Source organism: Castor canadensis, chromosome 17 (assembly GCF_047511655.1).
Source record: "Castor canadensis chromosome 17, mCasCan1.hap1v2, whole genome shotgun sequence".
NCBI lineage: Eukaryota > Metazoa > Chordata > Mammalia > Rodentia > Castoridae > Castor > Castor canadensis.
This window is the reverse complement of record NC_133402.1, coordinates 61,456,992-61,484,843: the sequence shown is the minus strand read 5'-3', so window position 1 is coordinate 61,484,843 and position 27,852 is coordinate 61,456,992. Positions and strand designations below refer to the sequence as shown.

The 27,852-nt window shown below is 49.1% G+C and overlaps 1 protein-coding gene across 6 annotated transcripts in view; it reads right to left on the bottom strand.

Moving 5' to 3' along the window:
* Positions 1–27,488, bottom strand: part of Pxylp1 (2-phosphoxylose phosphatase 1) — a 56,409-nt gene extending 28,921 nt beyond the window's left edge. For 2 of the 6 annotated variants that reach the window (XM_074059944.1, XM_020170491.2), the window contains exons 1-2: positions 27,382–27,488; positions 1,160–1,291 (exon numbers count right to left, since the gene is read on the bottom strand). In XM_074059944.1, coding sequence (XP_073916045.1) covers positions 1,160–1,238 — 79 coding nt within the window. In that variant the 5' untranslated portion in view covers positions 1,239–1,291; positions 27,382–27,488. Of the gene's footprint in view, positions 1–46; positions 1,092–1,159; positions 1,292–10,816; positions 10,906–26,907; positions 27,323–27,381 lie in introns of those variants that run through there. The other 4 variants (XM_074059940.1, XM_074059941.1, XM_074059942.1 and 1 more) reach the window with 4 other exon arrangements.
* Positions 27,489–27,852: the final 364 nt, after the last annotated feature.

The window sequence follows — 27,852 nt, the reverse complement described above, 5'->3', positions numbered from 1 at the left end:
AAAGAAGTCAGGTGACAGCAGAAACACAATTGCCACCATCATATACCTGCCTTTTCAGCTTCGAGTGCACAGCAAGAGTTGGAAAGTAGTCCTGCTTGCTTCTCAGAGCAGGCACAGATTTATTCATTCAACAAACATTCACGAGATACCTGCCATGAGCTGGGTGGTAGGGGTTCCTGGGATATGGGGAGAAACAGGACATCATTCCTGCTCTCAATGAGCAGAGAGTCTTGCAGAAGGAAATGACAAAGAATGGAACATGTGGACATTGCAGGGTTAGTGGAAGGAGGGAACAGGTTCATCACAGAAATACTAAACCCTTGGGAGCCATGGATGGTTCCTGGACAAGAAGAGACAGAGGCTGAAAGCATGGGAGAGAGGGGAGAGGAGCACTCCGTGGAGTGAACAGGGGCACCACAGACACAGGTTGGCCAAACAGAGGGAGGCCACAAGGGACCATGGCCACCACTGAAGGGCTGCAACCATCGAGGTACCGGGGCTGGATCTGTGCTCCAGGACAGCCACTCACAGGGAAACTGTGATGTGCACACATCTGGGATACAACCCCAGCACAGGGCTCAGTGCGTGACAGATGTGGAGGCCCACGGACTGGCTGCATTGGGAGCTTTTGCCTTGCTGTGTGGGGCTTCCTGTGTGCAGCCTTACTGCCCAGTGACCTAATGTCCCCCTCCTTGCCCCAAGGACTCCAGCCCCCTGGTTGACTGAACAGAAAACGGGCCCCTAACTCTCAAGGAGCCCACCACAGGTCAAACGCCTCTGCTGCGTGGCTCAGCACAAGTCAAGCTGGGCCACTCAGTGTCTCCACTGTGGGGACGTGAGTTAAGATTTTGGGAATAACCAGGCTGTTCAGGAATCCGTGCAGAAGTCAAAAAGATGTCATGAGGCCTGGTAAGCACTTTTCTTCCTCGCTCCCAGAAGAGCACCCTGAGAACTTTCCTTTTTTCTCAGTGGTTTAGAACCCCTGCTTACAAATGCTCCCCACGAGCACTAACGATTAAAAAAAAAAAAAAAAGGAACCTCACTGTTCGCGTAAAGAACAAAGGCTTTGGGGCCTCCTTGTTTCCTACCAAATCAGGCCCTCTGTGTCCCAGTGAAGACCCCCCGCTGTCCCAGGACCCTGCAGCCCAGCTGTACTTACAGAACTGCAGGCTGAGGCTCAGAAAAGCCAGCAGGGCAGCCAGGGCCAGCAGCAGCAAGAAGCGATTGCGGAAAAGCATTATGGTGTCTTTTATTTTCTCTTCATGGTTTCATCTCAAATCAGGAACCGGTCCTGTGAATAAAGCAGAAGCAATAAACATGGGTTTGGGGTGGAAAACCAAGTGTGTCAACTGAACACCATCCAGTTAGCCCGGGCTCCTGGAAGGGAGGGTGAATCCCTGGTTAGACAACAATCGCTCGCTCTATGGTAAGTCTTTGCCCCCAATAAGCCCACTGGCAATGCCCTCACAAGTTCAAAGAGGAAAACAGTTCATGAATGCTTCATTTATCTACCATTGACAGGGAAGGAAAGATTTTAGAGACGTAACATTTCCACAGAAGAGTGTAAGGGAAGTTTTTTTGGCATTTATAATGTGCTAGACAATGAAGTCTTCACAGGGACCAGCTCACCCCATTATGACCTGCAAACTTTAACTTTTAACCTTTTTTTTTTTTTTTGCAGTACAGAGGTTGAAACTCAGGGCCTACAACCTTGAGCCACTCCACAAACCCAGGCTGGATTCGAACTGTGATCTTCCTGATCTCTGCCTCCTGAGTAGCTAGGATTACAGGTGTGAGCCACCAGTACCCTGCTACTTTCAACCTTTTTTGCTGAGCAGTTGAAGATGACTTTGATCTTCTTTAATTGTAACCATTCATCTAATTGTCAGCCACTGCAATGTGTCCCAGAGTAATACTTTTGGGGATGGCTAGGGAGGGGTACAAGGGTACTGGATCCCCCACTAAGCAGCCCTACCTGCCAATTAGAGACGTCTCTCACCTGAAAGAGCACGAGTCTCTTTCAGTGGTGTCCATGTGTCTTCTTGCAGCCCCACTCCACCCAATCTGACTTCTAACCACATTAGACCTGTGCAAAAGAACTTCCTTTTCTTTTAAATGCTGAAGGAAACCCTAGATAAACCATCTGTGAAAAAAGAGAAAGGTACTATAGTTTTATCCTATCAGCCTTACAATTATTTTGTGGTGTTGGGGATTGAACTCAGGGCCTTACACATGTTAGACAAGCTTATTTCCTGGTACTCTTTGGGGTTTTAAATAGAACTTGAAAACCACAATCTCTTTAGAAAAGGTTCTTAAACTATAGTAAGATTATAACAATAAGAGTGTAAGTTATTTCAAACCTGTATCTTTCCTCTCTGCAAATACAATCTCCTGGAGCCCTGACACACAAAATCAGATAAAACCTCAGCTGGTAATGTGGGAAGGGTTGCAGGACTCCGAGCATCCTGAAGCTGACTGAATTGCATATCTAGGGTGAACTGTAGGGTACGTGATTTATTCCAGTGAGCTGCTTTGTAAAAAGACATGGCTGCTGGGAATGAAGCAGGAGCCAGAGCTGGCAGCCCCTTGCTTCCCACCCTCTCCCCAGGGGCCCTGCACCAGAGTTTGAAAAACACTCCTTAACAAAGAGACCTGTCAGACTTTCTCCAAAAGAGAACATTTGCTAAAAAGATTTACTCACACCTCACCAATTGAGCCTGTGTAGCCAGCTCCTCTGTTAACCAACAAGTCCCAGTTTTACACCTTCAAATGAGAACTGCTTCTGTCCCTTCCATTATTACCCCCGACCAAGGGTCAGGGCCCAGGGCCTCAGGCTGATCTGCAACTCCTCCTGAGGACAGCTCCCTCCAGGGCCGGGAGGGGACTCACCAGTCTCACAGCTCTTTGGAACTTCTGGCTAAAAAAAAGACATTGCCTTGGCTGATGCTTTAATGTATGTGCAACTCCAAAAATTCTTTGTTTCTGAAATGTGAGCTCCCCTTAGTCACCTCCTGAGGGTGCTGGGAAGAACACGCACAGATCCGAGTGAGCTTGTCAGAGTCCAGGAGCGGTAAGGGGTCAAGGCCTGGTCTTCTGTGCTGAACCCTGAGGCTGAGGCAAAGATACAAAACATGGGCTCCTCTGACCATGGTTTCCTACTGTGACAACAAAAAGGGTGAGCCCAGAATGTGGATGAACCCCCATTCCAGATAGAAAGTGTCAAGCCCGGGTGGTCTGGCTCCTACTTCCGTCTGGTGGCTTCCCTGCCTGATAGTTCAAGAGAAAACCAAAGGAGAGCAATCTAAGTTAAAAAGGCTCTCCGCCATTGGCGCACACCCATGGAAGTAACACATTTGCCTCCAAACACTGGCCACAGTGCTTGAAAAGCATGCTCCTCTTGAGTGGAGTACCAGTGGTTTTTTGGCCACCTTCCCACCTGGATGGGAGCCCACTGGCAGCCTTTTGCCGGGAAGCCTCCAACCTTTGTCCTGCTCCTCCAGGAACCAGGGCTTCTGATTGCTCACAACCATCCATTTCCTTAGCACAGTGGGAGCCATGCGCCATGTTGGCCTGGACACCTGGCTTATGCTGTGCTGGTGCATTATCAAGAGGTGGTGCTAAGACACAAAGTGACATCTCTGTGCCTCTAAAGTTCTTCTTATGGGTCACGGCATCTCCCCCACCACACCTACACACTGGTTCAAGTGACAACCTGTTGATCAACACAGATCAAGTTCACTATTGACCTGCACCAGCGTCTCTGATACTCCAAGAGGGTCAGCAGCTCCGGCCTCCAGAGCCCGAGCTCCTTCAAGGCCCCTTCAGCACCCTAATTTCTGACTTGGTTTATGCTATCAATGACCTTACTATATGGCATGCACCACCATGCCTGCCAGGTGATTCTTTTAATTTGGGGAGGGTGAGTAGATGGGGAGAAGATATAGAATAGGAAGAAGTTTCTGAGCAAATTTAACTTAGGTGTCCCTGCATCGCCACCAACAGATATGTTGAGGCTTTTCTTCATGGTTTCTTCTACCACCTTCTTTTGTGGCTAAGACCATCTTTGGCCACTCTCATTCTTCTTTCCATGAACATCTTCCACAGTTCGTGCCTGGGAGATGGTCCTGGGGTCTTTCCAAGTTCCCCCTTTAGGAGGGTCCTGCAGGCCCTGCTGTTTGATTATGCTGTGACTTGTGGAACCATGTCAGCAGCCAAGTGCATAGAAAGGGCTCAGTGCTGTGGGGTCCCACACTTGACAAGCTTCTCTGAGGCTGTTTCTTCACCTGCAAATTTAGACTAACTACCTCAGGGTGTGGTGAGGACCAAATTCAAGGTTAAGTAAAATTCCCGGCCGATGGGAGACATTCTTGAGCTAATGGTTCTTCCTGGCTTTCTCACCTACTCAAGTCCTCTTAGTTTTCTTCTTTCCTCCTAGAGAACTGGGTTTAGAACGGAATTTCTTGACCCAGTTTTTTTTTTTTTTGATTCCTCTGGGTACATGGTAACTCAACATTCATCTCTCCCTCCATAGCAATACCTCCAATTTTGTCTCCAAGGCTCTCACTCTGGGCCTAGGAGGTCACTGTGCAGGTCCCAGGAAATCATCCTTCCTTGACTCCTGAGCCTGCTGCCATCTCTTGCTTCATCACCTCAGAGGCCACACTTGCTTCTTGGTTGCTCTACATTTGCTTGTAGGTGGCAAAGGCCTCCCTTCTGTTGCTGGTGCCCCATATGGCCCTTCAACCACTTCCTGCCTCCAGCTCCTTGGGGGGTTTCCCACCTCAGTGACTGGCAGGAGAGGACACTGGGACAGCTGCATATGTGTCCTGTGATTTGACTTGGCAGTGCCTTACGTGGCTCAGAGTTGCCTTCAGGCGGAGAGAACTTCTATCTGCTGAGTTAAGTTTCAGCTTACCTCATAGTAGATGGGTTGCAGCAATGGCCTCCCACGTGACTTTCTGTATCCATGGCCTTACATAGCTCCTCCCACATGACCCCCAATTTGGCTAAGTTAGTTGTTTTGGCCAATAGGATGATAGCATATGTGTTGCAAGAAGAGGCCTGAATGAACTTCTGCACTGGGGCTTGTCTTCCTTTGCTACTTCTGGACCACAGAGGGCACCATGAGAGGGTGCCCAGGCTCATCTTCTAGAGCCCAAGCAGCCACTGCTGAGGGTCTCTCAACCAGCCTGATGTTCGCCACACATGGGAGTGAGGCCACCCTAGACCATCCAGCTCCAGTCAAGCCACAGCAGACTGCTATGAGCAAAGTCTGCCCAGATCAGAAGACACTTGTGTGAGTCCGCAGCCTCACAAGCAAACACAATGGTTGCTGTTTTAAGCCATTCTGTCTTGGGATTTTGATACAAAAGTTAACTGTTACTGCAGAAAGGAAATGTCTTACCAGGAAATCCAAGAAAGGATCTGGATCCCCATAACCCCTTCTGTAGGCACCATATGCAAATCTCTGTCTTGCTGGCACTCTTCAATATGCCGAGTGCTTTTTGGGAAAGGGGCTATAGTTAGGTCTGGATGTAAAACACAGAGGGTAAGTTGGGTCGACCAGATGGCTGCGCTTGTGTAACTGCTCTGCTGCTCCTAGCCTTTGGACTACTGTCATCTTTGCCTCTGTGACTTTTTGTTTGATGGACAGTGAGAGCACCCAGTATTTCCCCGCCATACTCTGGGTTTCTGCACACTCCCCCTTCTGACTCTTCAACTGTTTCTAGGTGGCTAGAGGCCTGTTATTTCCACTTGTGCTGGGGACCAGCCTGGTGAGATCACAGCCCTGGGGATGTGCACACAACTCAACTAGACACAGAAGGAACCTTGGGACAAAAACATACACCATTTTTTGCAGTTCATTTCACTGGAAGCCTTGGGGGTGCAGGCCAACCTTTATTGTTAGTTTAAAAAAAAAGGCTAAACAATGTTGGCAGAACCCCAAATCTGCATGGATTTGAAGAAGTTTATGTTTGCAGCTGGAGCTAGAATCTCAAAGGATGTGTGTGTGTGCGCGCACACGCGCCTGTGCTGACCAAGGTGGGAACTGGATTTTTTTGTGCGGCCATTGTTGGTATTTCTCCATTGGGAGACTTATTCCAGTCGGGGAGACTCCAGAGTCCCACAGATCTGTGCTCAATCCCCAGCTCAGATGCTTATTTTCCAAGTGCTCTCCTGGCAAGTGACTGGCTTCGCTTCTGAGTCATGGGATCCTGATTTTAAAAGACTGGGGATGAAAGTATGGAGGAGCAGGAGTGAGGAGCAAATATGGCACAAAACACAGATGCTCCGTGTGAGACACCCTAGTCCTGGAGAAGTTGCCCAACCTCTATGCCTATCCAAACATGAAGATTCGCCCTCTCTTCAGAACTGTGGCTTCTGCACCATGCTGTGGTCCCTTGGCCACTTCAGTATTTCCTGGCCCCATCCCCACCCCAGGGCAGGCAGCCCAATCCGTGGCTCTGTTGTGGCTCCCGCACCACAGTGAGACTTCCCTGGGGCTGACTCAGTTATTGTCAGCCTTGCCCAAGGTTTTCCAGCCTGGAACATCTGCTTCAGCTTGCTGGGCCTCACCCAAAAAGTTGTGGATTACCAGTCAACTGTCTCTACCTCTATGGTCCAAGCTTCAGCCTCAGCTCTTCAGAGCTCCCTTTGCAATGACAGGCAGGAGGCTCACACAGTCATGCAGAAGTCATGCAATCCTGGGGTCCCCTTCCTGCCATCTTCCTCCTCTACAGGAGCTCCTGCAGACATCCATCACACTCCTACAAGTCAGGCCAGTCGCAGCCAGGATGCTGGGAGCAAGATCCCACAGCCTGCCCAGAAAATAAAATCCATGGATGATTCACTGCTGCCCTGGCGGGAGAAGATGCTGAGGGATTAGGGCTCCCATGTCTCCTGATCCCCAAACATCTCGAGTGCCATTTCCTTCCACAGAAAAGGTACCCTTGCTTAATTGGCATTGTGACCAAATCAATTCCCACAAAGCCCGTGGAAACAACTGTTCTACGTCTAGGCTGGCCATCAGTTAGGCATTATCAGATAACTTTCAGGCACAGCTTTATTCTCCTGTGCTAACTGTATCCCACGGTAAAAATCTTCAATCTCAAAAATAGAATTATTACTTTAAATTTCTGATTAAACAGCAAATAAACAAATAGAAAACCCAGCTAGCTCCATCCAACCTTACCATAAATCTGAGAGGTGCAAGAAAAGATTTTAGAATATAGTTCTGAAAAAAACCCAAGTTAATAAGCAGTTCTTATTACATGATGATGAGCACCATTCTGAATTAAAAAGAAAAAGGAACATGCAAAGGGGTTTTACAAGTGACTACTCCCCTAGAGGTTTTCAGAGCCCAAGCCAAGGCCTGCTTTTCACCTTGTCAGGCTGAAAATGCCACGCCAGGCCACAGACTTTAGTCTTAGGGTCCCCTTCAAAGAGCACAGAAATTTATTTTTAAATATGACCATGACTGCTTGACAGAAAATATGCCTCTAATTATCTTTTATTTGGGCCAGCTAAAATACCACTACCAGGAATAGAAAAATAAAGAAAAGGCTTTGCATGTATTCTATATTGTGGGGTTTTTTTGGTGTGTGTGGGGGCTCACAGTCATTTTGACCTAAGTAAATACAGCATTATAATTTTAAAGGACCCTCATGGAAACTGTAAACTAAATGCAAACCAGGGAAAGGTAAAAGCTACATCCTGACAGTCCTCTCTCTCCAAGGTCACCTCAGAGGGGAGTTTAATTGCAAAATCAAAGAGGCCTGGCTAAGAAGAAACCATCATCATCTATCTGATGATGACAGACAGATTCCAGAGCCACCTGGAAATCCCAGGCAGTGGGACAGGCACCTGGGATGGAGGGGTTGTGAGATCACAGCAGGTACTCACTATCTAGGGGTCTCCGGCTAATTTGCAGGCTCAGTTCTAAAAGTGAAAGCCAATTTATCCATCCACCCATTCATCTATCCATCCATCCCATCCATTCAATTCAAAATAAGACACTTCCTAAGAGCCAACAGGTGTTGGCCACCATTCAAAGTGGTAAAGACATAGGGTAGAGAAAGTGTTATTTATTTTGACATCTTAAAGCTCACAGCTGAAACACACTAAAGTATTTACAGGAGAAATTATATAAAATTTAGGATTTGCCTTAAAATATTCTAGGTGGGGAGGGCTGGGGGTTGAATGAACACGTCAAGGAGAATGGGCGATTCAAGACTAGCAAAATGCTGACACCTGTTGAAGCTGGATGACGATCTGGAGGATTCATTACAGTCTCCTCTCTGCCTCTGTGTATGTCTGAAGTAACAAGTTTTTCTTTTTAAGTTTTAAAAAGTGAAAACGAAAAGGAAGCTTAGTCTGGTCAGAGAAGTAATGAGTAAATCAATCACCAGGCCTTACTTAGGAAGTCAAAGCCATCAGGAAGAAGGGAAGAAGAGAAGAGGGCAGAGAGGGGACACCCCCAGGCTAGGAGACTCAGGCAGGCTTCCTGCAGAGGCGGCGTGGAACTCAGTCTTGACTATAGTTGGTACATTTGTGACTGTGTTTCAGAAAAACACAGTGCACAAGGGGATGGCATGGTCAGGCTATGTTGACTGTTAATGGTGGCGGAGTTCTGTTTGCTGGGAAGAGCCAAAGAAGGGTGGCCAGTTAGCACAGGCCCTGCACAACAGCGACACATGCAGGAATCTGTGCTGCCCTGCATCCCCACAGGGGCTGGGCTCCGAAACCCTTGTCTTGTCTGGTTCTGCTTCTCCAAGGGGAGGGCTGGTCTGTGGCCAGCGCTCAAAGGCAGGAGGGCTGCAAGGGTCTCACAAGAAGATAGAAATACCCAGGCTATTTGATCCATTGACCCTGAGGAGTCCTAGCATCGGTGGGACCAGACAACAGTCTTCCTTGGAGTCCCCTCTGGGCACACAGCGGGCTCATCTGAAGGTTGGAGCAGGAGCAGGGTTCTGTCTGATCCCAGGATCCATGCCACCATGCAGTACCAGTTTACAAGACAGGCCTGCTCTGTGGACTGACTCATTTCTTAGGCCAGAGTTCTGTCTCTTCCAGCATCTCTTCAGGAGTGGCTGACAGGAGCTGGTCTCAGCAAACTCCTAGAATATTCAACACTAAGTCCCACCACTGACCTTCCCAGACACCTTGCGCTGGGAGCTACCCGGAGGGGTGATGCACCCCAGAACACAGAGTGGCCACAGCCACCTCCTGGCTAGGGAAGAGTATGCAGTGGGAAGGGGACGAAGACACTGATCAACACTGCAGACTGATCCCCAGTGAGGCCCTGGATAAAGGGTAGCATGGGGCCCAATGCTCCCTGTTCTGCTTTTAGGACCTGTTATGATCTAGCCACACCCAGAAACTCCCGCTTCATTTGCAATCCTTCCCACACAGGAGTCATCGGAATGAGCTCGGCCTGAGTGGGCAAGGTCAAGAACTCTGTGCTACCTCTGGAAGAGCCACAGTTTGTCCATGTTCAAACAGGAGTGACCACCGGCTCATCTCAAAGGTTGTGCCAGGGCTCCTGGGACTGACACACGTAAGGATGCAGCCCAGCACCAAGCTGTGAGTCTTTGTAAGTGTCGGCAGAGATTTCTCCCACGGCTGAATGCTTCAAGTGAGGTGCACAATGCCTCTCCCTTCCTCCCCAGAATGCCCACTGGAAATACCAAAGAAAGTCAGAGTTTGAAGAGGTTTTTAAACGTCACTTGGTGAAAGGCCAGGACTGGGCAGAACTGGCACAGGGCCCCAGGCTGCTCGGGGAGCCTGGGCTGTGAGGCTTACTCCCTGGCTTCACATTCAAGGTACTGAGCGCCCTGCCCTTGCTGCGTCCTCCTCTGAGCTACAGCAGACAATCATGTGGCAGATGTCCCCAACTGTCCCAAGTGTCTATTCTCTCCTTCCTCTTACAGACCCCCTGGGTTTTAGTGGGATAAATAGACACCCAACTAGAGGTAATATTTCCCAGACTCCTTTGCAACTAGTTGTGGCGTGTGGTCAAGCTCTGGCCTGTGCGTAGTGATTGCATTAGTCAGGCAATTCCAGGTCGAAAGGGTGCTGTCTGCTCTGGCCCACCCTAACCTTCTCCCTGCTTCCTGTGCTCTGGCACACTGGGATGGGTATGGATGAGAGACAACACCCTAGTGGGTGACAGAGAAGAACCCTGGAGGACCCCAGGGGTGAAGCCACCTATTTCCTTGACTGCTTGCTAGCTCAGATTATTTTGGAAGACAAAAATCAATTGCATTGATTTTTTACTTCTATTAAAGCAGCCAGACCCATTTCCCACCAAGAAGTCACCATTAGCGCTCCAGAACACTGTGGGTGTGGTGACTAAGCTCATCACCCACCAGGCTGATGCCACTTGGTAGGAGAAAATGAGACATGATCACGGGAACCTTTGTTCTTTTTGAACTCTCCTTTTTGTTTTGTCATAAAGCCAGAGCTAAACCAAAGAGAGTCACCAAGTTTCTTGATAAAGCCACAGCCTTAGGACAGGAGCTCCAGGGTTGGTTAATTCAGCAACTCAAAGACGTCATCGGGAACCGAGATTTCTCTATTCTCGTGCTCTTAGCAACCCTCCGTGTGTGTCCTATCCCCAGGTTGGCTTCTCTCAGGGTCACAAGATGGTGGTCACCCTCCCAGGCATCCCAGCCATACCTGGCAGTGGGTAGAGGAAGTCCATTCTATACTAGACTGGGGAGGCCTCTCCCAGAACCCCTTCTACAAGGAATGTGGCACATGTGGCCTATCACCAGCCTAGGGAATGGACCCCATGGTGAAACCCACCAGGATTTACCTCCTCACGAAGGCCAGAGCAGGAAGCACAAAGGCAGACGCCTGAACAGATCCGGGTTCAGTTAAGAACCAGGGAGTGAGATTTCTGTGACAACCCACAACTGGAAAAGGTTTGGCAACACGCACAATTACCCTAAAAACTTATGCTGAAACTCAGTCATGTGATGGCAGAACCAGCACTTTTCCACTCTGGTAATCAAAGCACACACAGTCATAATTAGACGTTTAAGGAACACCAGTGTTGTTTGCTCAGGTATAATTCAGTGAACAGCAGAGCGGCATCCAGCAGGCTGAACAGGTTCTGCTAACGAGAGCTCTTATTTCACATTTTAATGTTTAAAAAATATGCTGCATGATTGAGGCTGATAATCTGCAGATTGGATATTTTTATTTTCGGTATTTGGCAGTGTTAGGGTTTGAACTCAGGGCCTTGTGCTCATTAGGCAGATGCTCTACCACTTGAACGAAACCCCATCCCCGTTTTGCTTTAGTTATTTCTTACATAGGGTTTCATGCTTTTTGTTCAGGGCTGGCCTCAGTCTGAGATCCTCCTATCTCTGCCTCCTGTGTGGGCCTCCATGCCTGGCTTGTTCGTTGAAATGGGATCTGAGATGGCCTCAAGCCACAATCCTCCTGACCTCTGCCTCCCAGGTCGCTGGGATTAGAGCAGTGCACCACTGTACCCAGCTGAGGTTTAGTTTGTTTAAATCCATGTGATATGAAAGATCGCGTTCTTTGTTTGTCAACAACATGTTCTAAATACACTCCTCTGAGGTTTGCTTCCCAGGCTAAATTTGTCAGGGCAGCTGATCATTTTGCAAGACCAGAACAGGCTGCGACAATTAAATCATCAAGCCAGGATTTTCACTTGTACGTTATATATTCTGACATTTTGGAAGATGTCTGTGCTCCATCCAACTTCGCTGCTTTGCTCTTTCTTAAGTTTTAAGAGTAGTTAATCTGAAACTGGCGTTCTTATTTTAGAATGTCAAGAGCAACTACGAGTACCTCAACAAAGAAGAGAACAGACCCGTGGCACACTCACCACAAAACCATTTTAAAAATATGTCTGGTTTTTTTTAAAAGATTATTTTGCAAGCAAACTGTGTCAATTAAAAGTTTCTTAAGGCTGGGCGCCAGTGGCTCACGCCTGTAAATCCCAGCTACTCAAGAGGCAGAGATCAGGAGGAAAGCAGTTTGAAGCCAGCCCCGGCAGACAGTTTGTGAGACCCTATCTCAAAAAATCCTTTCACAAAAATAGGGCTGGTGGAGTAGCTCAAGGTGTAGGCCCTGGGTTCAAACTCCAGTACCTCACACACACACAAAGCTTCCTAAGTGTTAAGGAACGCACCGAGGTTTAAGTAGGTAGACTTAAAATGCAAGTGGTTTACAATGACGGTTTAAGCAAAGAAAAAGCACACTTTTCAAGGCAAAAAAATGCCTAGAGAGTCCCAAGGATCACAGACGTGCAATGTGAACCAGGTACAGGTGAAGGTGAGGGTGGCCAAGGTCATTACTGTCACCTGCATTTGTATGACAACAGCTCTACACAGGGACAGGGTTTTACTTTGGACAGACATGTGGACAGGAGCACGTGTGGCTGCCAGTGCAAGGGTTCTGCCCAGGAGGCCTTTCGCAGGCTGGGAGCGCCCTCACAGAGCTCTGGCACACTCTGTGCTCACTACCAGACCAGCCATCACTCTGATCGTGACTAGGACCTGGACGCCAGGTAACTCCATGGATCACTAACACTGCCAGTGCCAGTGCGCAGGAGTCATGCTCAGAAAATAGGCTTCAGCAAACTGCAGTCTCACTTCGTGGGAGGTGGCGATGTTGGTGTCCGTACAGAACGAGCAGTCCTGCTCCTGGAGCTGGCCACGTGTGGGAAGCCACCTGCTAGGGAGGGGCTGACGAGGGGGACTCTAGGCATCTCTGCTGGGACCCAAGGATTCAGATTCCAAAACGCACTCTCAAAACTATTTTTTGTTTTTTTTGTGGTGGTGGGGCTGGGTGTGGATGTTCACACCTGTAACTTTGGAGGCAGAGATAGGGAGATCAAGGTTCAAAGCCAGCCTGGGCAAAAAAAAAAAAGTTATCAAGACCCCATCTCAACAAATAACCTAGGCATGGTAGCACATGCAGTGCTCCCAGCAGCGAGGTAGAGGTAGGAGGATCACAGTTTGAAACCAGCCCTCAGCAAAAAGCATGGGACTGTATCTGGAAAATAACTAAAGCAAAGAGGGCAGGAGGTGGGGTTCAAGAGGCATGGGCCCTGAGTCCGAACACCGGTACCACCACCAAACAAACAAAAAACCTATTACTTTGCTCACTTGCACTTACAAAGTTCAGGTAAAATAAAAATAGAGCTGTGAGCACGGTGACATAGACTCACAGACATTCAATTTGGGGAAGAGCCCGATCTGTTACCTAGCCCCAGCTCCTGCCAAGAAAGTAGGAAAGTGGTCTACTCCAGCCCTTTGCTTCAGCTCGGGTTAAAGCTGTAAAGAAACACAAGAGTCAAGGTCAATGGTACTTAATGAGAAGCTTGAGGGGAGAAGCTGTTGACACAACAGCTTTGAGAAAGGAAGCAGTGGGGGTGGCTGTGATCCTTGTTTACTTGCCATGGACTGAACTAAAATAAAGCAAACACTCGGTGTTACCCTTCTAAGTTGAGTTTTGAGGGGTTTGTTGACAGCCATCTTCCAAGTTGTGCTGAGTTGCAGGCTGGGCAGTACTGTGCAGTACAGGAAACTATAGGAGAAGGAGTGCTTATTGTAGACTGTGTTCAGTACCTTACTCCTGTGACCTCTGCTGGTCACTGTAAGTTCTCTGCCCACTCACTGTGATAATTAACCACAGATTCAGTATCACTGATCTTGGCATAAGTGATTCATCAGGACAGAGATCTGGACTTCTTCCCGTTGAGCTAAGAACATATCTGAAATCCTTCTTTTGTTAGATAAATCATTCCAACAGATTAATTTGCAAACATAATGCAAAAGCTTATTTCTCCAAGAGAAACTGTTTTCCATAATCTTCCCTGGCCCTCTAGCATTTTCCCATAATACTCAAGGGATGTCGACCAACCACTGCCCATGGCCTGTACAAGGCCCTGTCTGCTGGTGTAACCTCACCTCAAGCCCTCACAGTGTCCCTCCAACTCCTGTCTTCTCTCAGCCCCACAGAAGTGACATGCTCCTTAGGAAGTTGAGTCTCTGTTCATGTACGTCCAGTCAGGGCAGCGGGTGAGCTGAGCTAAAGGGTTCACACCTCCCAGTAGCACCCCAGGCTGGCAACCAAGCCTTCAACACGTGACCTTTGGGGGACGTTGAAGGTCCAGAGCATAACAGGCATGATTTGCTGTGCTCCATCAGGCTGGGGACTTTGTCAGTCTTGTTCCCTCCACCTGTGCCCTGTATGACAAGAGCAGTGCTTGGTCTGGGGCAATGCTCAGTCACTACTGTGAGTGAGTGAGTGAGTGAGTGAGTGAGTGAGTGGACAGATGAACAGAGAGGACCACTACAGCCCCATCATCACCCTCTCCACCACCTTCCTCAGTCAGCATGCCACCTCTGCTCGGTCCCTCTGCTTCCCACTTTGCAGTCTTCTGATTGTTCCTCCCTCCAGCTCAAAGGCCACTTCCTCAGGAAGCTGGCCTGAACCCTCCGGGTTAAGCTAACACTCTCAGCTACCCTACATTTCTCCTCAGGCCTATGGTTATGTAATCAAATGACCACACGAAATTCCTGACTGGCTGGCTGGTTCCTGTGATTAGCCCTAGACACATGACAGTAGTGATAGCTCCAGTGTGGTCATAAGTGAGTTCTGACTCCAGCTCCCAGGCACAGATCTGGCTGACAACACGTCAGAGATTCCTGAGAACTGGCCACACACTCGGTCGCCTTCGATGTGAGTTCTCTTTAATAGGAACAGAATTGCAAGTGACCTCTATCTAACTGCTAGGATGGCCTCCACCTAGCTTCCATACCCACTCCCGCCCCAGTCATCCGCACCACGCAGACCCCTGGGGATCCAAGAGGTTGAGTGTCCTCCGGGACAAAGAGCTAGAATCCAAAGCCAGCTCTGTGACCTGCTGGCTCAGTGCAACTCCCATTATCTCACACTGCCTCTTGCATGTTCCACAGCTGGTAAATTGTCTGAGACCACCATCATTCCTCCAGCAAAACAAGAATGTCGCCCTTTCCATGGTAGAACACAGGCCAAGCTTCCTAGCATTTAACAGAGGACAGAATGTCCTTGGGTAACAAGCACTCATTATCATATTTTAAGGACCTCTGTGCCATTGACCTACAGGATGAGCCCCTGAGCAAATAGCAAATTCAGGTTTTGATTTGGTGCCTGTTTACTGGACAGGCCCTGCACCAACTCTGCAGGTGGCATTGTTCTCTGTTTCTCCCTCCCTCCTTCCTTCCTTCCTTCCCTTCTTCTCTTCCTCCCTTCTTTCCTTCCTTTCTTCCTACTTTCCTTCCCTTCCTCTCTCCCTCTTTCCTTCCTTCCCTCTTTCTTTTCCTCCTTCCTTCCCTTCCTTTCTTCCTTCCTTCCTTCATCCCTCCCTGCCTCCCTCCTTCCCTGCCTCCCTTCCTCCCTTCCTTTTCTTCCTCTTTCTTATTACTTGTCATTCCCAGGATTGATTGAGACCCAGGACATAAATAAACTAAGATCAACAACACGCTGGGTGATCTGCAATAGCTGAGTAGAATGAGACCCTGAACAAATGAGCTTTTGAAAACAATGTAGTAACGAGGGAAAACGTAAAAGGAAGAAAGTATACAGAGCTATGCACTGCCTGACTGGAACTTTTCAAATTTGTGTATGTATGCATATTCTTGGAAAACCAAGGTAGAGAGAAATATAAAACTGAGATGGCAAAAAAAATGTTTAACTCTCACAAATGTTGTCTCTAAGGTGGTGAAATTTTTGACCCACTGTTGATGAGAGAGGGTTAATTGAAATAGTATTTATGAAGGGGAATGGTAGTCTCCATTAAGACAACACACACACACACACACACACACACACACACACAACCTTTTGCACCAGAAATTCGTATTCTGGGTATCTATGATACAAAATGTGCACTCATGCAGGCAAAGCATTAGGAGTTACTATAAGAATTTGAAAACAGGGCTGGGTGTGGAGGTGCACACCTGTAATCACAGCTATGTGGGAACTTGAGGTAGGAGATCTTAGTCTAAGACCAGCCTGAGCAGAAAGCACAAGACACTATCTGAAAAAAAACTAAAGCAAAAAACAGCTGGGAACATGGCTCAAGTGGTAGAGTGCCTGCCTAGCAAGTGGGAGTTCAAACTCCAGTATCGCCAAAAATAACAAAATAGTTAAAAAAAAGAAACAGCTGAAATATTCATCCATAGGAGAATTGTTGGAAAATAAGTTTGTCTACACAAAGGAACACGACTCAGCCTTAAAAAAAGAAAGTGGTGTGAGCCAATCTCCAAGAAATACTGCCAAGTTAGAAGCAAGAGGTGGGGACAGCAGTACAGCCTCACTTGCCTAACACTTAGATTGGCAATGCATGCAAATGTGTATGCAAATGAATATGCAAATCTTCAAAAAACATGGAAGCTCACAGAACAACGTCTGGCAGGAGACGGCCCCAAGTTAACAGTGGTTACCTCTGTTGTGGCGTGGGAGGGACTTTCCAGTATTTCTTCACATTCGTCATGCTTTGTTTGTATAGTATGATGCACACAACTAACAAATCAGGAGTAATGACAGAGAAACACGCCCTGTGGCTAAGCCGAAATGACAAGCACAAGACAGCGCACAGAGTGTGACCTCAAAGTCACAAAAATAAAGAAAATATGTTTTCAGCCTGGGCTGAGGCTTGAGGCAGAGATGAGAAGGAAACTTTTTTTTTTGGTGGGACTGGTGTTTGAACTCAGGGCTTTACATTTGTAAAGCAGGTGCTCTGCCCCCTTTCAGCCACATCTCCAGTCCATTTTTCTCTGGTTATTTTGAAGATGGGGGGGGGCGGGTTTCTCATGAACTATCTGCCCAGGCTGGCCTCGAACCTCAATCCTCCCAATCTTAGCCTCTCAAGTAGCTAGAATTACAGACGTGAGCCACAGGCACCTAGCAAAAGGAGATTTTGTGTGTGTGTGTGTGTGTGTGTGTGTGTGTGTGTGTGTGTGTGTGTACATCTATAGAATTTTGAATGTGGTACTGTTTTAAAAAGTGAATTTATGGGCCAGGTGTGGTGAAGCATGTCTGTAATCCCAGCTACTTGGGAGGCAGAGACAAAAGAATAGAAGTTTGAGGCCAACCATAGCTAACGCGGGAGACCCTATGTGAAAACAAACTAAAAAATGAAAAGGATTGGAGGCTTTGCTTAAGTGGTAGAGGGCTTGCCTAGCAAGCATGTGGCCCTGAGTTCAATCCCCCCAAAAAAGAATTTAATTTAAACAATTATTACTTTAAAAAGCAACAATTGGGGAAGAAAAAAACAAGAAAAACCACTGGAAAGAGAAAAAAAAATGCCTTAATTGTTATGAGAGGCTACAGCTATGATTACAAGTAATCCTAATTTTCTTAACCAACAAATTGCAAGATGGAAATCTAGTTTACCACTCTTTAAGAAGGAGGGCACCAGCAGCTCACATCTGTAATCTTAGCTACTTAGGAGGCTGAGATCAGGAGGATCACAGTTCAAAGCCAGCCCAGGCAAATAGTTTATGAGACACCCCTCCCACAGCATCTCCGAAATAACTAGAGCAAAAGGGACTGGAGGAATAGCTCAAGGGGTACAGTGCCTGCTTTGCAAATGCAAAGCCCTGAGTTCAAACTCCAGTCTTACCAAAAAAAAAAAAAAACAAATAAAAATGGAGGTAATACCCTGGAAAACTTATTTTCTTACTTGTATTTGTCTGCATGCCCCACATTTTCTCAAACACATATAAATTTCAAAATTAGGGGAAAAAATAATGCTGTAAAGTTTACTGAAACTCTCTTCACACAGTGCAGTTAAGCAAGCCCTCACAGGACGAGCACATGAAAAATTATGAAGACCAGTGGTTTTGAAAACTGCCCCTTTCATAGAAGCCAAGCAGCTGGAGCCTGATGACAGATTAAGATAACAGCAGAACTGTCCTGTTTACAGAGCCGTGGCCCCAATCACCTGCTGAACCCAGGGTCCCAGGGACACAGGAAGGCTACAGAGACCTGGGGTGTGAGAGTGGGGAGTACTGTGTGCCCTGCTGGGATGACCAGAGAGGGCTGCAGGAAAGGCAGGCACTGTGTCAAACGAAAGGGCAGGGGACATCAGGAGGCATGGGGGGACACCAGGGGCCTGCCTGGTGTGTGCAGGCATTCTGAGGACCAACATGCACAGTGGTACCGAGGCAGGGGTCCAAGCCCACTCCTCTGTTTAGACACTGACTCATCTGAGAACAGGATGGAGGATGGTTGGAACCAGATGAGGCTCTGATGGCAGTAGGTAGCCGCTGACAGTTTCTGAGCACATGCTGGACAGTATGAAGGTGGCACTGTAGAAAGGTCACTCTGAAACTACTGATGGACATACACCTGCGGGCTCCCTTCCCCGAGGCACAGCAAGCCACCAGCAGCTAGAAGACAGCCCTGACACCTGGGGGCACAGAGCTCATCGTTACACAACTGGCAGGCTGTGCCTCCTACAGTGCCACCCTAGAAGTAACCCGGGATCCAGGGACAGTGGGGCTGGGTCCCCAAGTCACAGCTTGTGGTATCTCCCTGGGTCTGCAATCCAGGCTTCTCATTTCACCATCACCTGCTCACTTGTCACTCTGAGCTGCCCTGGCCTCTCCTGTAAATGGCGATTTCATTTATTCAGTCAAGAAATATTTACAGCTCCAAACCCAGAACAGTTACAGAGGCCAGGTCAGCTGGAAGCCCGGCCCTGGTGTTTGAGCCCTCTGCTCAAACTCAGGGGGTTGAGCAGAGACATCAAAGAGATACATACTAGACAGTGCTTAGGATGGTAAGGAGCCCCCCCCACCTTCCTCATTATTATACATATTCCTTACAGCACGGGTCCAAGAAAGCAATCAACAAACACCTCAGGACTGGTCAGTCTCCTCTGTGGGCTCAGATTAACCTACCTGGGGGCAGAGAGCTGTTCACTGAGGTGCGAGGATCCCTCTCTCTATGCTCCACCCCTCCCCCAATGCATGGTCAAGTCCACAGCAATAAACAAGACTGGGAGGGAGATGAAGGGAACTGTCTTGGGGGCTGTTCATCACCATCAGGACAGCTGACAGCTCTGCCCGGCAGCCCTCAGCTCCCCGGGGACAGAGGGTACAAATATGTGCTCTAGGAGGCGGTGAGACCCGCTACTGTCTCATGCTGACCACAGTCCTGGCCAGGGTCTCTTGTGGGGCCAGATGTAAGCACCTGAGGGAACACAGGCCAGCATCTGAGGGCCTCACGGAGATGGCCCCACCTGTCTAATCAGCTAGAGTGTGGCAAGGTGACCCCAGGTTTCAGGCGGGTTTCAGAACTAAATGTCCTTTTTGTTTTTATTTTGGCTGTACTGGAGTTTGAACTCAGGGCCTTGCACTTGCTAGGCAGTTGTTCTACCACTTGAGTCACTTGAGTCACTGTGTAAGCAAAAAGTCAATGCCCATCATATTTATCTGATTTGTTTCAGGAGTGAGCCTTTTCCAATGAGCCCTGCTAAACACTCCCGTGGCTCTTTAACTGGGAGCAATCATCTGATACAGTTCTAGCCAGAGGTGGTGTGTGGGTAGGGTAGTTTTCTGGGTGTCTTGGGGACCATGTCTGCTTTCCTGATAAAAGGTCCTCCTTTCTGGAGCAGAGTTTGCCATCATGAAGGAAGGGCCAAGGGAATAATGGAAGTGTCAGTCTAGACAGACCTCGGCCACAAACATCTCGCTATCTTCAGATATCTTGTCTGTGAGAAGAAACCCATATGCTTAGGCTACTTGCAGCCAAACACACTCTTTGCACCATCTATCATTCACTCGCCCAACCTTTACTGAAGCCTATGTCATGCTAGTGCTTGTGCTAAGGGCTGAGGCTTCCCAACCCTCTCCATGGTTTCCCAGACAAGCCCATGACCAGTCAATGACAGTGCAGCAGGGGCGGATGCTACAATGACACATGATATCCCAGGGGGCTGTGAGCATTGGGCAGGGGGCAGGCACTCCCTTTCTGGCATTGGGCATCTCCAGTAAACACTTCTTAAGCTAACAAAGCAAGAAAAAAAGAATGTGCTCTCCTTAGTCGAGCCAACTGCAATTACTTGCTGTAATTAGATTCGTTAAACACCATCAATTAATGCAGCTGCTTTGGGATAATTAGCAGTCATCAGAGCGAGATGTAAAAGGAGAAAATAAAAAATCATGCTCTGTTGACTTAGATGAGGTGAAGGAGGATGAAGTGGGTTTGCTTAGATCTTTCTGTGTGCTGATGCCCATCATCTCCCCAAATACACTTTCCTTCTCAACAAGACAGCCATTTTTCACCTTGAAGATAGAGCTAAAAAACCAACCACCCAATCTATGAGCTTTGACCACAAATCCAAAGCTTTGATTTTTTTTTTTTTTTTTTTTTTGGTCTGTGTTTCCAATTGGTACTGGGATGGAGACAAATAGGTGACAGGCTGGAAAATAAAGAAGAGAAGCAGATAGCCTGGTATGGTGGCTCACACCTGTAATCCCAGCTACCCCGGAGGAGGATCACAGTCTGAGGCCAACTCAGACAAAATGTACAGAGACCTTATCTGAGAAATAACTAAAGCAAAAGGGCTGGGGGTATGGCTCGGGTGGCAGAGCACCTGTCTAGCAAGTGCAAGGTCCTTCATTTAAATACCAATACTGCCAAAAAAAATGGGGGTTGGGGGCCGCTTAGCAGAGAAGTTACAGCACCTGGGAAGCCATGTGGAAACTAGAGAAGAGGTGTTCCTGTGAACTCAGATCTCCCAATATGATTAGAATCATTTATTTCCTTGTTTTCCAAGGATGAGGCAAGTATTTTTTTAAAGACCAAAACCTCATTCATTTTGAATTCTAGTAGTTTAAAAATGAGTAAGAGAAGCACTTATGCCAGTTCCCCGGTTGAGAGAGAGGGTGTGCTGACCACATTCACTGTGTCATAAGGCACCTGAGCTCCTGCATGGCTGTAAGATGCATGGAGCAAGTGACAGTGAGTCAGAGGAAGAGGATGACCTCTCTTACCAGGACCAGTCAGTAAACCTATGCTTACCAACGCGGTCTCTCAGGTCAAGAAAGATCCAGCTATGGAAACCTGCTGGTCTGGCGTCCTGTCTCTGGTGAGTCCCCTACTTCCCTCAGAGTGACTCTGCCATTCCTCAATCAGAGGCCTAGGTCACCATGGTATAAGAGCTTCTGGGACCCACAATGGTGCTGGCAATATTTGCAGGTGAATAAGTGAATAAAGAGTGAGTCTATGATCCCTTGTGACACTTCCCACTAATAATCTCAAGAGTGATGGTCAAAACATCAGCCACCAGCCTGTGTCACACACAGAACAATCAAAATGAGTTCCTGTCTTAAATAGCTGGCAAGGTCACAGCCACACCAGTGTGTGACCACCTGAAGATCATCACCCCCTCCCCTTCTCCATCCTGATGATGGTCACCCCCTTCCAGGCCACAGCCTAGCCTCTCATGGGCATAACAGGTGGCCAAGAGCCAGAAGAATGCCTGGAAATACATCTGTGCTGCACACTCGCCCTTCACTGTGAACGTAACTATAATAATGTCCTTTGCTCCCTAAGGACAGAGACCATATGTGTCCTACACCCATCATCTCGGCCTGGGGTGCAGCTCAGTGGTACAGCACTTGCCTAGCATTGCAAGGCTCTGGATTTGATCTCCAGCACTGTACAAAAATAACAATAAAAGAACGAATGCTATCTCAGGGCAGCGAGCTGGCCCCAGTGCTACTGCTGTAAAGGCAGCCAGCATTTGCTAGAGACGGGCCTTGTGCTGCGGTGTTCTAAGCAATGCCAAGACACTGCCTCATTTCAGCGTCACCATACCATGAAGTAGTATTACCATTGCCCATTTTTACAAGTAAGAAAACTGAGGCACAGAGAAATTATGTAATATGCTCAAGGGTATAAGGCTAGTGACAGCAGATCCAGGATTCAAAGCCAGTCTGGTTTCAGAGTCTACAACTCTTAGCCACTGTCTGTGCTGACTGCACAACCAAACCTAGGTACTCCAGTAAGAGGAAGCCATCAGCAGAGAGCTCCGGACCACCATGAACCTGAGAAGTCCTAGGAGCTTTCTCGTGGTTCGGCACACACACTGCTTTGGTGTGGCTTGCAGAAAGAAAGCCAGCACCTACTTTTACCCCTGGGCAAGAGACAGTGAAAATTTTCAAGTCCTATAACCACATCTGGTTATGAAGCAACTCTAGCAGGAAAATCCAAGCCAACACAGTAATTCTCTGCTCAAGAGATCTGAATTCTAGGGGAAGCTTTTTGGGTTTTTTTTTTTTTTTTTTTGCTCTACTGGGATTTGAACTCAGGGGCTAGTGCTTGCTAGGCAGGTGATGTATCACATGAACCATGCCTGAAGGAAGCCCTTTAATGCTCAAGTTAATTTTTTAAAAAGGGTCTTGCATTTTTTGCCCAGTCGGCCTTGGACTGCGGTCCTCCTACCTACACCTCTCCTGGGTATCCGGAATTATAGACAATGACGACTTCATCCAACAGTTTAAGATAGGGCCTTGCCAAACTTTTTTTTTTTTTGCCCAGGCTGGCCTAGAACTACAGTCCTCCTATTTCTGCCTCCCAAGTAGCTGAGATTACAGACAGGCATGAGCCAACAGGCCCAGTTCTAGGAGAAGGCGCTCAACTACCTTGAAGTCCCATTTTCTGTTTCTAGGTAGATTCCGACTTGCCAGAAGGATGGATGAGATCATGTAGCCTATTTCCATGTAAGGTACTGTACAAAACAATCATAATAATTATCATAGTAATTAACACAGTTCAACAAGATAGCTGGGATTAAAATTTCTCCTTACTACTCCACACTTGTGGAAAGTTCTGTACTTCGTCTGTACTATAAGGAAATTCAATTTACGTCTGAACAGAAGTTTAATGACGCTTAAGAGTGACAGTTTCGTAAGACGATAGCCTTCCATTAACTTTCTGAGCTCCTAAACATTTCTGCTCTATCTTAACTAGCTTTCTCCTCATGTAATCCAACTGTCTCTTTCATTTCAGAAGCATAAGGAATGAAAAAGACAGTAGAATGCATTATTCTGACTTCAGATTCTCCTGTATGTGCAGATGACAAAAATCAGCACACAAAAGCTTCCTTGTATTTTATAGTTAAACAGCTCAAAATGACACTGTTGTATCTGAAGGCCTGAAGGTTGGTGCTGGATCCCAGAATGAGGCAGGCTTAGGCATGCAAACACATGTCCCCAGATAATTGATGGGTAAGATAAATAGTATTCAAACTATTTGTAAATTTGATGTAAATAACGGCTCTCCCACAAGCAGAAGTGGAGAGGAGGCAGGTGTTAAAATCAAATGTAATCTTTTTTTTTTTTTTTGAACATGGGAAGTCCTAGAGCTCACTAGAGCTCACTATGGAGCCCAGGGTGGTCTTGAACTAGCAATCCTACTGACTCCACCTCCCGAGTGCTGGGATTACAAGTGTGCACCACCACGTTCAGTTTAATCTATTTTTTAACGCTCTGGTTTCTACGCTGTTGACTGTAACTCACCCTAAGGAAACTGGTCAGACACAGAGTCACAGAGGGTGGCAAGCAGAAGACAAAAAGACCTCTTGTGAACAGAAACACCAATTATGTTGGGGAAGTGACCCTGCAAATATAATAATAATAGAGAATGTTCAAATTCTTGCAGTCTCTGTTATTAGATCTTGAGTTCCTCAAACTTTTCCAGCTGGGCTGCCAGCACAGAGGTGGCTCCATGAGGTGCAGATGGGCAAGGAGGGGCAGAGGGATGTGCGCAAGTGTGCGTGGAGGCCTGGCCAAGGAGCCATCAGAGGCACTCCTTGCTGCAGGAATCACGCCACGAGGCTCGGCCAAGGTCTGTCCCAATGACTTTCAATCATTAACTTTTCCCCACGCTCCTGTGATGCCCCCTCCCTTTGATCTTTTAGTCAAAGCCAGTGGCTTCTGCAACCAAAGTCCGAGAAGGGTGAGAGCAGCCTGCAGGTTCTAGAGATGGAGGAAGGAGTCTGAGGTCCAGTTAGCTCACTGGACAATAGCTCAACTGCCTTTTGGACTCAGAGCAGACCCTGCAATTCCTCTGGATTCACAGGCACCTCCCCATGGCTGCCTTGGAGTAGCCTTGGGTTGAGGGGCTCCACTGGGCCCCATTCTCCCTGCAGGGCTGCCTGGCTGATCCAAGAAGGGTGCCCGGAGCCTCTTCTATCACAGGCCCCTACTACAAGGCTGCTCCTTCTTGGCCTACTAAGTGCAGGTGCACAGCCCCACGAAACTCCTTCATCTGTTGACACTTTCCTGGGCTCACCTCTCAGCATCTCAGGTGTGTGGTTACTGCCCCAGGCCAGGCCCCAGACCGACCTGGCTCAAGCTACCACTTCCCAAGGAGCAAGATCCGTCCTGCAGACACCTGAAACACTTCACTGCCCTCCTAACCTGCTGAGCCTGGCTTCCAGTTGGCTTTCCAGGCCATCTCAAAACCAGAACAGTAAGCCTAGCAAACCTTATTTCAGGTCATCGTGGGGTCATTTTTCCTATCTCAGTGACTTTGCTCCTAATGGTAACCCCTACAGCAAAACGTGGGCAAACTTCCTTACCCACCAACCAAGAGTACTACTGTCCCAGGCAGGTCCTGGGGCTGAAATCTCCCCTTCTGGGTTTTCAGAACATCGAACATTCTCCCCTCCTTTCTCCTGCAGCATCTCTCTTTTTCTTTCCCCTCCCTTTCTCTCTCACTCACAAACTGCAGGTATTAATTAAACCTCTTCTAGAAAATAGATTTTTGCCAGCTGCAGGAATTCTGGGTAAGAGCCCGACCTGAAAACAGAAGACAGTCTGAGTAAGAAAGATAAGAGCTGTGGCAGCCAAGGACAAAGCAGGTTCCCACATCCAAGTGGCACTCTGAATGCCAGCCCTTGCCAGATTCCTGAAAAGAGGGGCATGGCACTCCCACACCTGCCCTCTGGCAATAGTCCCTCAGGCTGGCCAGATGGGCAGAGGAGCTGGACTTTGTTCCATCTGCCAGTGGGGCACAGCCACCTCTGACAGCATGTCCCTCTCCCTAGTAGAGCTGCAGAGAGCAAAGCCAGAAAAGTGTGAAAGGGGAACTCACTCCCCGCCACCAGGTTTGAGGTGGGCAGTACCCACTAGAGTGAGGGTAGTGCCACCTAAAATGACCAGTGGGGCTCTGCAAGTGACCCTGTTTCCCTGACACCTTCCTCTATCACTGGCAGGGGTATGGAGATCCCAGAGGGCTGGGGCCACAGCTCAGGGCCCTGTAACTGTGGACGCCTTGGTGCACCCACATCTCAGCAGGCAGCCTTAGTAGCTTCCCAAGGAGCCATCACCTTCCCACTCCCACTTTTGGGATAAGGACAAGTGATTTCCTTCCAGGAAATTCTGGAGTCCTGAAGTTGTACTGTAGACCCAGATGTCAGACTTGGAGACTGAGCCCTTCATATGCAGCTGGAGGCTAACACACAGATGAGATGATCTGTAGTGAGGTTTTAAAAAATGTATACATATATATTTAACTCTGTTGAATTTAAACAGGGCCACACATGGAAAAACATGGCCTGTGGACCGGGGCTGAGAGAAGAGCCATTTTCTTACTCAGTAAACATGGAGTAAAATACCAAGTAGGGATGCCAGGCTAGGCCTTGGGCTCAGAGATGATGGGATGGGCCACCCCATCCCTGAGTGTGCTCCTGGCCAGTGGGGCTCCAGGCGGTTGGCAGTTTATCACAGCGAGAGAGAAGGAGATGTCATAGGAATTTGTGGACACTCAGAGGGCCCCTAGTGAGCCCTTCCGAGTCCTCATTTTTAAATACTTCTCTACCAACTAATGACTATTCAAGCTGATCAACAGGAAAGAGTCACTGACAGGGCAGTTTCACAAATGCTCAGAGTGCTGTGCTCCAAGGGCAGGGTGGCCCACTCTGAACCTGGTCCCCAGTTGCAGCCTCCTGTGGTAGGATGGGCTGGCTAGGAGCCAATCCCCAAAAGACGTACACAGTCTTTCTCTGAAATGGGCAATTAATTTAATCCAAGACATAATGAAAGTCTCAGAAGGGATGGGGCAAATGCACACTGGCTTTCTGGTGTCACTGCCAGGGTCTCCACCTCTCTCCAGGGATCACAGCTTCCTGCAGCGTCCATCTGTTTTGAGCCTGTTCCCACACACAGATGTCTGGGTTGGGCACCGACACCTCTGAGGAGTTGCTCCCAAGCCCAACCGCAGTCATGTCACGTTTGAAAGGGTGAGCTGGGCACTCACTGCTCCACACTTGGAGTCCACCCTGGGACCTTCCACAAATAGCAACAAATGTCCCCAGGTTGTAGAAGTCTTCCCAGAGGATCCGCCCCTTAGCCATCCATTCCACACTTCCCCCATTCACGCCAGATCCGAGCCCACAGCCTAGTGATTTGACTTGAATGCTTAGAAAGCATCCGTGTCTTTCCACGAAGACACTGGCCACCTCGGTGGGGACAGCCTCTTGCCCTGGTGTTCCTTGGCCACCCCACCTCTGAAGCAGGAAAACATGGCTCCAGGTACATCCACAGGTACAGCTGCAGCTGTCAAGTAAAGCAACCTGATCTATGTAAATACCGTTTTGCTTGTCTGTTTGTTTGTTTTTGAGTGTGACAAAGCCGGCTTCTGTTTTTTTTTTTTTTTTTTTTTTTAAATAGCGACGTATCCAAGTTCACGAGCAAAAGCAATGCCTTGAGGTCTAACCGCACGGACCTAACCTGAGCATGCAGCAAGGGTAACCTGGGCGCGCGGTGGCCCGGGACTCCGGAGTGGCCCGGCGGCAGGTGGCTGCCAGCAGAGCCAACGCCACCGTCCCTGGAAGGCCGCGGAGAAGTTGCGACCGCTTCTTACCTGGAGCTCAGCGGGTTCCGGACTGGCGGGGACGGGGGAGCCCGGGAGCTGGGTTTCCAGCTGGGCTGGGGCGGCGGGAGTGCGGGGGCCGAGCACGAGCTGGCGGGGAGGCGGCGTCGCGCTGGGGTAGCAGAAACGGGGGCACCGGGGGAGCCAGGGCTTGGGCCGGGAACGGAGGGTTTGCAGGCAGGGGTGACGGCGCCCAGGACGGCAGAGGGGTTGGCGGGTCGGAGGGAGGGGACAGGGACAGCGCGGAGGAGGGGTTTGGGGGACGCGGAGGGACAGAGGAAGCGATTACTTGAGGGGTGCAGCCTCGATCCTCGGAAGCGGGCCCCGGCCTCGCCACCCGCGTGTCGTGGGCACCTCTTTAGTCTCCCATCCCGGGACCCTGGACGCCCTCCAGCCCGCCGGGAGCCTCCCCGCCGCTCAGCGCTACCGCAGCCACCCTGGCCCTGGTGCGCGCGCCGCACTTACCGCCCGTGGGCCCGGCCCGGCCCGGGCTCCGCCGCTGCACCCGGCTGGCCACCCGCTGCCAGCTCCTCCCGGCGGGAGGGGACGCGAGGGCCGCGCGCACCGACCGCGGGCAGCGCGGGGTGCGCGGCGCCCCCTGCCGGCCCCGCCGCGCTCTAGGCGGGCGTCCTCGAGCTCCGCCCCGGCAGGCAGCAGTGCGTGGCTGTGCGGGTCAGCCGAGGCCATCGGCCCCTAGGGATTTGGGAGGGGACTCTGCCTTGGGGAGGCCCCCAGAGACGGGCGGGTCCTTATTGCTCGCGCCGTGCAAAAGCACGCGCATTCCGAGCGCGCAGGGGCCTGCGCGGCTCACAATGCCCGACTTAGCATCAGGGAGGGCTCGGACGCGCGCCAGGGCTCGGGGACATTGTTCTAGTCCCGCCCCTGGCCCTAGTGTGGGTGATTGGCCTCTAGGTGCCTGGCCCAGCACTGGCGATC